The sequence below is a fragment of the Uloborus diversus genome, chromosome 7 (genome assembly GCF_026930045.1).
Source record: "Uloborus diversus isolate 005 chromosome 7, Udiv.v.3.1, whole genome shotgun sequence".
Lineage (NCBI taxonomy): Eukaryota > Metazoa > Arthropoda > Arachnida > Araneae > Uloboridae > Uloborus > Uloborus diversus.
Genome location: NC_072737.1, coordinates 87,207,127 through 87,218,650, shown reverse-complemented (window position 1 = coordinate 87,218,650; position 11,524 = coordinate 87,207,127). Strand labels below are relative to the sequence as shown.

General features: G+C 34.2%; 1 protein-coding gene across 1 annotated transcript in view; it reads right to left on the bottom strand.

Moving 5' to 3' along the window:
• Positions 1–1,221: 1,221 nt before the first annotated feature.
• LOC129225961 (galactosylceramide sulfotransferase-like) overlaps positions 1,222–11,524 on the bottom strand; it is a 31,054-nt gene continuing 20,751 nt past the window's right edge. Inside the window, exons 2-3 of the mRNA XM_054860527.1 lie at positions 7,412–7,532; positions 1,222–4,264 (exon numbers count right to left, since the gene is read on the bottom strand). Coding sequence (XP_054716502.1) covers positions 3,172–4,264; positions 7,412–7,515 — 1,197 coding nt within the window. The 5' untranslated portion in view covers positions 7,516–7,532 and the 3' untranslated portion in view covers positions 1,222–3,171. The remainder of the gene's footprint in view (positions 4,265–7,411; positions 7,533–11,524) is intronic.

Below are 11,524 nucleotides of genomic sequence, written 5' to 3'. Positions count from 1 at the left end.
TATTCGCAACAAAAACTATTGCTTTACGTGAAAAAAAATACTGTGCAGTTAATAATGGACCAATCCTTTAATGGATACCCAAAGTTCTTGGCAATGTTCCGTTCTCTGATAAAATACAAATTGTTTGAGAAAAGAGCAAAAATTGAGTCGCATGGAGCATTTAAAAAATTTTTTTTTAACTTTCAAAATTTTTAATTTTAATTAAATTTTAGTTTCTAACCTTTATTTTCAAAAAGTATTTTGGGGCCAGCGCCAGAAACATGACTTTTTTTCCGTACATCATCAAAAATAGACAAAATGCGTTTTTAGTTTCCTAATTTTCAAAAATTACTCGGAAATTTAAATTTTGAAACATTTTTTAAGGAGATTCCTAAACCCACCCCCTCACCTAATATCTCAATACCCCGAAAATTGAGTTTTTAAAACTTCATTTTAATATAATTTCTGGGGAGTTCGGAGTTTGTTCAAAAATTTCGGATGGCCCCTCCCAAAACAATAGGCTGGATCCGCCACTGGATAGATGTGCTTCGGTAATGTGAACTATTCAAGGTAAGGTTTTATACTGCTTGTCCTCAAACTTTTAGATCATACTACGTACGTATGAGTTTTCAATTTACTATTTCATAACGTTTCTGAGTGACGCAAGTTTACATCCCAAGAGAACTTGCGATAATTAACTGAGAAGGTGTTCAAAATGGATATTTTGGTCATCTATATGTTCTTTGGTACATATGCGTGTACAGATGTGCCGAAAAAACTTGTGAAGTTTAAATTGGGTGATCGTAAAATAGAAATTAGGTCGAAATTTGATTTTTTTTTTTTTTGTTTTTTTTTTTTTTTTGATTACAAGTCCTTATTCGTTAGAAAGGAAGTAAAGTGAAATGAAAAAAGGATCCTTTAAATCCCTGACAATCTTATCAATTTATTTCCGTTAGATTTTTTTTTTTTTTTTTTGCCATCGGCCAATGGCATCGGCCATCGGCCATCGGCAATCGGCCATTTGGAGGAAAACAATCGGCAATCGGCCATCGGTCATCTTTGAACAATCGGCCAACAATCGGCATCGGCCCATCGGCCAAAAAATGCCATCGGTCGAGCCCTACTATACAACCTTATCTTTAAAAATGCTTTTTCTTATAAGGGTGAAAATATACATCCATTGCAATACAATAAAATGCTTTGGAAAACGAGAAAACATTCAAACATTTTATTATTCAACGATATTTCAAATTTCAAAGAGCAAAAACGTACCAAAAAGGATTTTGATATCACAGAAAGTGCTGTTACATATTAACACAAAATATAGTAGGAAAAATCAAGACTTCTGAACAAGATCAAAAAGTTGACATCGGCTGTAACAACATAGGGGGGTCCTCCTTTAAAACTAGTTTATTAACTTTATAAACGGGCCAGCGATGTCAGGGCTTTCAAGTCAAATTATACATAATACAGTATGTAAAAATAAGATCTGATATGCAATCAGATTTCTACGCATAAACGTTATAAAGCAAGCGATATGTTATCTTTTTTGAACGTTCACGATTGCTTATTGTTTTCATTTCCTATGTTTTGAATTCCTATGATTTTATTTTCCCGACAACACCCTCTGCCAGCACCACCGTCGCGTCGACCGGCCTCACGATGCTGCTCCTCTTGCGAAAACCGTCACCAGGTTGCGTCCATATCCTACACACACACGCCTACACACATACACACACTCATGCCTGCCGCACAGACACAAACACACACACACACACACATACACATACTCATGCCTGCACACAGACACAAACACATATGCCTACATACATACACACATACGAAAGCCTACACACACGCGCGCGTGTACACACACAGCACTGCATACATACACACGCACCCACACACATGCGCCTACACAAACACATACTCGCATTCATACACACACGCTCGTGATTTCGAAAAACATAATTTGAATTCAAGATGCCAAAAATTCAAATTATTTTTTCTTTTATTTTTAATCACTTTTGCTGGCTTTGTAAAACAGCGGTATTATTTTAAATTATGTTTATAGCTTACGCAGAAGTAGATTGCATTGTGATTCTAGAACGAATGGGCAGAACGGCGGAAAACATTGCGACAATGCCCGAAAAGAGTCCAATGCGTTATGGCTGAGAAGGGTTTTTTTATTAAACAAATTCACGATGGAATAATGGATTATTACAAAAGAAAACGACAAAAACTCAATCGCAAAAACATCATCGTCGCAAAATGGTGCCTTTAAGAAACGATTGTTTAACGAATTTCACGATAGCACTGTAATAAACACTACGAGGTGTTTTGAAAAGACTGAAGAGTGCTTAAAAAGGCAACAAGACACTGCAACCCACGGAAAAGTCATCATTAAAGTTGAGTTCAAGCAAACATGGTAGCAAAGTATTTAACAAAACTATTTATTGCATACAATGCCAAATTTGCCTTGCTCCAACTATAGCTGTTGACAAGTGCATGGAAAGGTACTTAGCATTGCAATGAGCACTGTATGGCTGATTTCGCAACGACGGTGTTTTTTTTTTTTTTTTTTTTTTTTTTTTGTTATTATTATTATTAATCTCAACTCCACTATTTCTTCATTAGTTTGCTAAATGGCGTTCACATTTTTAAATGCCACTTACGAAGACATTAGTTTTAAAAGTTTATACTGGGTAAAATCCACAAGGACAGAAGTAGCATAGACAAAAGTCGTAGTCTAGTCATCTATAGTAGGGTCAAACCTAGCCTGTTAGCGTGGTAATGCTGTGATTAGGATCTACATAGCCTTCACAATGCTACCAGCTTACGTTTGCTCTAACTATAGTGACAACTGTTTGGGGTAGAATGAAGGTGACAGTTCTCGAATAATTTTCTTTCAAATTAAGTTCTCAGAATTATACTCAAAAAAGAATAAAATCAAAAATGAGTTTGAACAATGGGGAAGGGGGATATCGTTAAAACAGATAAGTTAAATGTTGACATTTAAATCATGACAATAAAAGAAATATGGCTTTACGTATTTTGAACATGGATCTTCCTGGACCAGCAGTATATTTACTCCATGACCGATGTGCCGTTACAAGCGATATCTTTGTGAACGAGTTGAACACTATTTACTTAAATATATAATAATCACATTTCAGAAATTCTTTAAAATGTTCAATGCAAAGCATTTTGCACTTTGAGGGCAGGTTTTCGAATTATTACTTTTCGATGAAATGAAATTTTCTTGTATCGACGCGGATAATTTCTCATTTGCTTTTCACGCAAATGGTCTGTAAATGGGAGCTCCTCCATTGTCATGGAACTACAAGACTGGTTGTTTATGTTTTTGTTCGTTTCAAATACCATAACTTTAGGGTTGTAATAATATTTCGGTTTACTTTGTGGGGTGACGAAAGGCTGTACGTTTCTGATACAAAGATCATACCATTTTTGTGTCCTTAACTTCAATTCTTTGATTTCGGAAGCCATGCGCTCTCGACCAAACTGTTCAATTTCTTTCTCGAATTTTTCAAGAAAATGCGAGTATAAGATAGCATCAGCATGATTTAGTTTCCGAAGTGCTTCTTTTTCTTCGTCGTTTAACTCACTTTTGAATTTAGGACTTCTCGCATTCAATTTGAACGTTACTACATCATCAATGTCCCAACACAAAAAACGTTTCATCAGAATCAAAGATTCATCCATTCTATCAGCTACTAAAACCAGATCGAACCATTGATCCAGTTTCTGCACATATTCGTTGACTAAAGTATCGTTTTCAAAAATGTCTGGATTCGCACCGAGATCGAACATCATCTGATTTGTTCCAAACTTCTCGCGATATCTTCTGTCGACGAACTTCTTGCTGAGATGAGGAAGATCCCGAATGAAATCTCTGAAATCACTGTGGAAAAACTTGTTCAATCCGTAATAAGAAAAGGACGATTCAAAAATCTGAACAGGATCTCTGACAATAGTTATGTATGCTGTATTTCCAGGCATCAGGCGTTTGATTTCTTTGTAGTCCAGTCTCGTGTGATGAGCTAGAATGTTGTAGTAAGGCAATCTTGGGAATGGTAATAAAGCACGACTAAAGGGTGCGGGATGTCCCAAGTAATTTCCAGTTCTTGGCAAAACAAAAGTTAAGTTCTTAGCATCACCGTAGCGCATGAGAATGTTTTGAATCGACGATCCTGCACATTTGTGAGTCTTCAGGAAAACTATGTTGCTCTTTGGATAACAGATCCCATCGTGAGATGACATAACCCTGCAAGAAACGTTCTGTACATCAATGTTTTGATTAAAAGATAATGAATACAAAATAAATACATAAGATTTTTAGACTTTAAAGAGTTAAGTATTAGAGTTCAAAGTAAAAATGGAATCATTCAAAGAGTTTAGAACGGATATTGGCTCTTTCTAAGAATTGAGTAAATATTGACTCGTGTAAATACTCAAAGATATGTCTAATTAATTTTATTTAAATTTGGTTCATAAACTATGTTAGGGTACTTTTAATTAAGAATCCAGAAAGTTGGAGAGGTAGACAATGGATGCATTTATTTCGTTAGTAAAAGCTTTATCGCATCACTTTCTTACCTGCCGTTGATTAAAAAATTCGACTTTTAACTAGTTCTTGCCAGGGCTGCGGAATATGACCGACTCCGACTTCTTTACTCAAAATTAATTCGACTCCGCAGCTCTAAACCTTGTGCTAATGCGTTAACACTACTCCCCCCCCCCTCTTCTTTTGCAAAAAATATGAAGAAAATGGTATTAAAAAATTTTTTAATGAGCAAAAACACAATTTTAACATTCGAGACATTTAGAGCGCAGATTACACGTTTTACAAATGTTTGCATTTTTCACAGGATGAAAAGCTGTGGCAACAACAAATCCATACCCATACAAACTAATTTCTCTCGTTGTTAAAATTATGTATTGTAATTATTCAAAGAAAAAATAAAACATTGTAGCATTTCTTTCTATAGATAAAGCAATGCGTACATCAAAGCCGTATTTTTAAAGCAGTAAGTCGCCAAAATATTTTTATCGGTAGGTAAATGGAAAAACTCAAAAGCTTGCAGGATTACGATCATGTTTTGCTTGAGCTAAGAGAAATCCTTTTAAACTCAAGTATTTCCGTTCAGCAGTACATTTAATATGCTGATAACTTGAATGATATTAAGTGATTTTTACTTTTAAAATGTTCCTGATGCGCATACATTTAATGCCCAAGAGGGTTTTACACAGATTGAAAGTAATTCTAAGGATGGGAGATTTACTAGATAAGCTAAGTGAAAAATGTAATGCCATTAACTTTAAAAGTAAGCTCCTGACTCTCGCTAAACACGTTCACAGATCGAAAACAGCTTTTAAAGTTTCTTGCAGAATACAGAATCAATATTTCTAAACGTATTTAACGTTGCGTGACATGATTTTCTCGTTGTTTTCAATAGCTATTAGCTTTCCCTTTCTCTCTTTTTTTTTCAATTAATTAAGTAAAGAAACAAAGATTCATGTTATTTTTTGTTGGAAACGGCAAGACAGAAGGATTTGGGCCACTTGGGGGTAATCATTACAGAGTTTTCATTTTTTGCTGTTTTCGTGTGAAAAGGGATGAAAATATTGCAGATTTTAGGTATCCCCTACTTTTCACCAACACGAAATTTCCTTCCCACCTGTTTTTCAGTTATAATCTTTTGCAATATTTAAAAGGGGGGAGGGAATTTTAAGTGTCGGCGAAACGTGGGGTTGATTTTTTACGAGTTTACAGAATTTTATATTTCACTGAGTACAACCAGCCGCAAGTTAGAAAGTGGCTGTCAAAGTGAGAAGAAATAAGAGGGGGTGTACCGTTTCCACTTCTTGTGTAAAGACGACAAGAGAATGCATGGTCTTTTAGAGACGTTTAATGACATCAATATTTACAGCTATATTACAAATTATTTAATGTTACAAAGATATTTTGAACTGCGTGAGTCAATCCGCGACTCACCAGCTCTTTGCTCTACGAGTGTCTCTCCCTTTGACCTATCTACTTTCTCTTATATACGGGGATTCGTTTGGTGGGGAATGCACCCCTGTTTACAACAGTCAGACGATGTTGACAAGGTGGTTGAAAAATGTTCCCTATAGTGTCACAGACATCATATCACACCAAACGGAGAAAGTTTATGTGCACAACAAATGTCCAGCTTCGGACAGAATTCAGCTATTCTGAAGATCTAATTTCGAACATTTCTCAGAAAAGGGGAGCAAAAACCGTATTTACGTGTGGTCTTATAATTATCCAGCTCCCATACTGGTGACAGATATAAAACACCCGCGTAACATGTTTTTCTCACGATGAGTGTGGTCTGGGAAAGAATTTCTAGACCGACCCCACACATTGAATCAAAATAGCAAACAACAGGAGAAGTCGCATCGGTATAGGGGGTTTCTGGATTTGGTGCCTTTCTCGACACCTCGGGGCAAAATTAAATTGGGTGTTTAACTGAGTTTGCGCACTTGGTTGAAAGTCAATTCCTTCCTCTCGCTAGGCACAAGCAGAAGTGGTCAAAACCGTGCACTCATGTGTACAGTCAAAGTATTACGCGGAGCTCGCGGTCTAGCTACATTGTAGCTCCAGAATTTTAACTATACTTCACTCAAACTCCTTAAAAGACCTAGCATGTCATTTGTCAGTTTTTTTTTTTTTTTTTGGCAAATCTCTGGAATCATTTGTTGACTTGAATTTAATTAACTTGCAGCTGGGCCGTTTCACAGTATTTTGTCTAACTGTAGAGTCCGCAATAAGACACTTTTTTTTGCCATAGCTATTTAATTTACTCTTTGATTAGCATATTGTTTCATTTTGAGTTTTATGTGTTGATAGGATTTACTCAAAATAGAATTTAGTGGTAATCAAACAGTTAATTAAATAGTTATGGCGAAAAATGTGTCATGTTGCGGACTCTACATTTGTACAAAATACTGTAAAATAGCCCAGAAACAAGCTTTCAACTCATTCAGCACATTGAGAATGGTTATTAATATAAAGCACGAGTTTCTTGCAAAGGAGAGAAAATAATGGGGGTAACTGTAAAATATTTTTGCAAAAGTATACGATATTTTAAAATATAAAGATTAAAATATGATTATTTTAATTGAACCATTATTCTCTGTTTAAAATTTAATCATCTTATTCTTCATTCTTATTTACTTCTTCATTTTCTTAATTACTTTTTATTCAAAACTTTTATTATTCTTTTAAAAAATGCTTGCAGTGAAAAACTTGAAGGTGCCCACTAATACCTCTCTATAGCTTTTTACCACGTCATTAGTTAATAAAAACTTTTCTTACATTTCATTGTTTTTACAAAAATCGTTTTGTCAGACTTACTGAACCTGAAGCCTTGGGATGAGTACTTACGAGAAATGAATGTTGATAATAAATCCAACAACTCCAAGGATCAACATAGGCAGAAAGAAGATGCGGCTGGTTTTCTGGGGGCATCTCTGGCAAATCAGGTGCATACTTTCGCCACATCACACTGGATAAAAGAAAGAGGGAAAAAGCCTTATTAAAATCGTGCCGCTGCAAGGAAGCTGTCACTGCTGTTCAGTAGAAAGTAAAGTACGACATCTTTTCAATAACAGTTATAACTAGTGGTACCCGCACGGCTTTTCCTGTAATAGAAAAATTAAAAGGTCTTTCGGTTTGCCTGTAAATTTACAAATAATGTGTGGTGAATTTTCTCGCCAATTGGCTTGTACCCATGTTACGGTTCCACGTTATGATAATTTCGTATCTCACAATTGGCTTGTGCCCATGTTACGATTCCACGTTATGATAATTTCGTAATTTACTCGTCCATCTTATGATAATTTTGTTCTTAAAATTGGAATAGAAGAAGAACCACATTAAATTTTCGAAAAATCGCTTCGAGGTGCACACCCCCATGCTACAAACTAACTTTGCAAAATTTCATGAAAATAGGCCGAACGGTCTAGGCGCTATGTGCGTCACAGAGATCCTGACAGACAGAGAGAGATCCGGACAGAGAGACTTTCAGCTTTATTATTCGTAAAGGTTTTTAAAAAATGTTTTCATATTTAGCTGCTTCAGTTCAATACTGAGATCTGATTAAAATTGCTATTTTGAGAAAAACTGATTTGAACCTTTATTTTTCGCTCTGTAATGTAGGAAATGGGTCAATAAAAATGAAATTAGAGAAGAATGAAACCGGAGTTCAAACCATCTCAGTATAAAAATCAAAAGTAAAAAATCAGTTTTAAAAATTTATATTTCATAAACTATTACACTTAGCACTATAAATGATACACAAAAATAAAAACAAACTGTCCAAGTTTTTCTTCACTCACAATTGTTCGATGTATGTGCCTTTCGTAACGCGACACACATCTATAACATTGATTTGGAGTGTTTCATTGTCAATTTTTCGTAAAGCTACACGCATACGACCTTTCAGTTCTTGCATTGTTGTCGACAATGGTGGTGTATAAACACTGTCTTTGACGAAAAATCGAAAATCATTAAAAAGAAATCACATAGGGATATGATTGGGGATAGGATTGGCTAGTCAACGCATAAGGGTCATTCTTCAAAAAAGTGTAACTATTACTTTTATTAAGTACATTTAAGGAACAACTTATTTAACAGTGATTTTTAATTTCATCAAAAATATATTTATTTAAACCCGCCAACAATTTTTTAATAATAATTTTTATTTTAGTATATTTTTGGTTCACAACATGTGAATTCTCACCTTCGTGTCATGTCACACACCTTGTGTGACCGTTTATGTTGCTTAATAACTTGTTTAATTAAAAGTATAGTTACTGATTATTCCTTTCACAAGTGTCTCAAATACTTATTGTATAAGTATATTTAATTTTTTAATATTGTGTTTTAGTTCGTTTTAGTAGGACAAGATTTCATGTCACACAAATGCTCACCTTCGTTGACTAAATACAAAACGCCATTCCTCATTAACACGTGGCAGTAATGACTTCAAATTTTATTTTCCATAATACAAGCGAGCCCCCTCGTTTATTTTCAGCCATAGTTGAAGTTGTGAGATGTAGGTATAAAAACAAAAAGATAAATTTTGCTTCAAAAACTTAGCATGGTTATTCTCATCCGTGAACTTGAATTTCAGGGATGTAGATTAATGTAAAAAAAAGAAGTGAATATGTTTTCATATGCTTAACATGTGCAGATTGTAGTAACGAAGGAGAAAAAAATTTCCCTGAAAAATGTATCTATTACGCCTATATTAATTGAAAATTCCTCACCTCCGTGACAGACCTTAACAATGTCATTATTTCTGAAGTGAAAATAAATGATGGAGGAGAAATACATCAATAATAAGCGTTCTACCAAAATTATAAATTACCAGTATATCCTCAAATTTACTAAATACAATTTTTTTAACATACATTTGAAACTACTAACTAAGCCGTACTTTAATTAAGAGAGCTTCATATTATATTCTCACTAATCATTAAAATAGCTTATTGTTTGCACAATTAACAAAATGACTACTTTGATATTAAATTGGTGTCGAATTTTAAATATTATTTTTTGTATTTATGAGTAAAATAATTGGAACTTAGCTGGACCGTTGTTTCTGGTTACTTCTAGTAGGTAACACTTTCATGTAAGAACGAAAAATGAAAACAAAAGGTTTCGAAATTGAAAAATATTTGCGTTCAAAAATTACGTTTTCTAGAGAATGACCCATAAAGGAAAAATCGTCATCACCTGTACGGCCAATCCAGAGTTGCGGAACATCAGTGGTGATGGCGTTTTGGGGGTAAAAACACACCCAGAGGTCTTGGTTTTAACATTGTTGTCAACCCTAATACAGTGGTTTATTAACACATGTAAGCACTCTTGTGACCAAAAAACCCCTTCCGGAAGGAATATCTGGCTGCGCTAGTGCGGAACGTGCACGTTTAAGTAGTTACTTACGTTGAAAAAAACTTTCACAATTTATCTTCGTTTTTATGTATCATTTTAGTGGTAAGTGTAATAGTTTATGAAATATAAATATTTAAAGCCGGAATATTTTGTATGCTAACCCTGTATAAATTACTTTATGTAAATATTTCTAATCACTGTTTTCGAAAAATGTTTTAGTACTGAACCAATACAGCGATACATCGCTAGCTGGTGACAACAGTAGTTCAAAGCAAAAAAAAAAAAAATTTTAAAGAAATTTCAACGTTTTATGCGATAAGTACTACATTTAAGTGAGTATTTGCAAATACTACAACGTACGCAAAAGATTTTTTACGTTCGGTTTACTAGTTGGTTTATGTATTCTGAATTACTATTGCACAGTTCATGTTTTTGCTGGTTTTATATCTTACAGTATAATATGAAAAAAAATATTGCATTTTATTCTGAAGCATGACAGCTCCAATCTAGGTTACATAGCATATCCAATCTAGGCATAAATAGTTTAAGCTAAAACTAAGCTAAACTTTTTGGCAAAACAACTCTCTGAAAACCATCTAGTATCAAGTAGAAAGCAAGTATTTTTTTACAACATTTGTGAAAAGAACACTTTTTCTATTTTAAATAAAATTCTGAAAAAGCGACTGTCATGTTTCGGCATCAGCAAAAGAAAATCTGTTTTCACTTCGATAAAGTGTAAGGATAAAGTACACGAGATTAAAGAACGATTATATAATGATTAAGCTTTTCAGATGGTGTAAACAAATATGAAATCAAAACATGCATCAAAGAATAGAAGGGCAACTGATTATAGTCAAAGAAGTATCTATTTTGAATTCGTTCTTGAAAACCTTCTTGTTCTATAACATTTTGCATCAGAAACAATGAACTTCAGTTTTAAATTTACCTATTAAATCTTATGCATAAAATTTATGTATGCAGAGTGTTTCTGAACTCTTGGAGAAAATTTTAAGGGGGGGGGAGAGTACACAACTTTACAAACAATATAATGGAATATATACAAAAACAAGGGTCCCAAACGTCTTCCGAAGGAGAGAAGCACCATTAAAGTTTAGAGTCCAAAATTTCAAATGATCATAAAAAAAAAGGAAATTCCTTTGCGGTTCTCGCTAAAATTATTCTTTTTATCAGTACTTTCTTGAAGATAAATTTTGAACATTTAGTTTTAAAAATGCCGATAAAGGGCGCTTTAGACTTTGGAGTAACAAACAACTATTTTTTACTGCTATTTCTGAATCTCATTAAATCTTTTCTAATGCTTGGACTTAAACTTAAATTTTGAACTCAAAATCTGAGTTGTTGAGAGTGATAGAGTAGCGAAAATTGAACTGTCTTCAAAAGGTTGAAATACACTTTGTCACAAAAAAATGTATGCATCAAGAATAAATTGAGCTGCAAACAACAAACTCGGCAGGAATGTAGTTTGGTAAGAGATGATTTAAATGTCGTCGCCACTGACGACAGGGAAAGCGCGCTATGCGCATACAAGATGCGTAGATAGGTACGATTGAAATTGTGAAAGCTTGTGTCAAAGGGCAC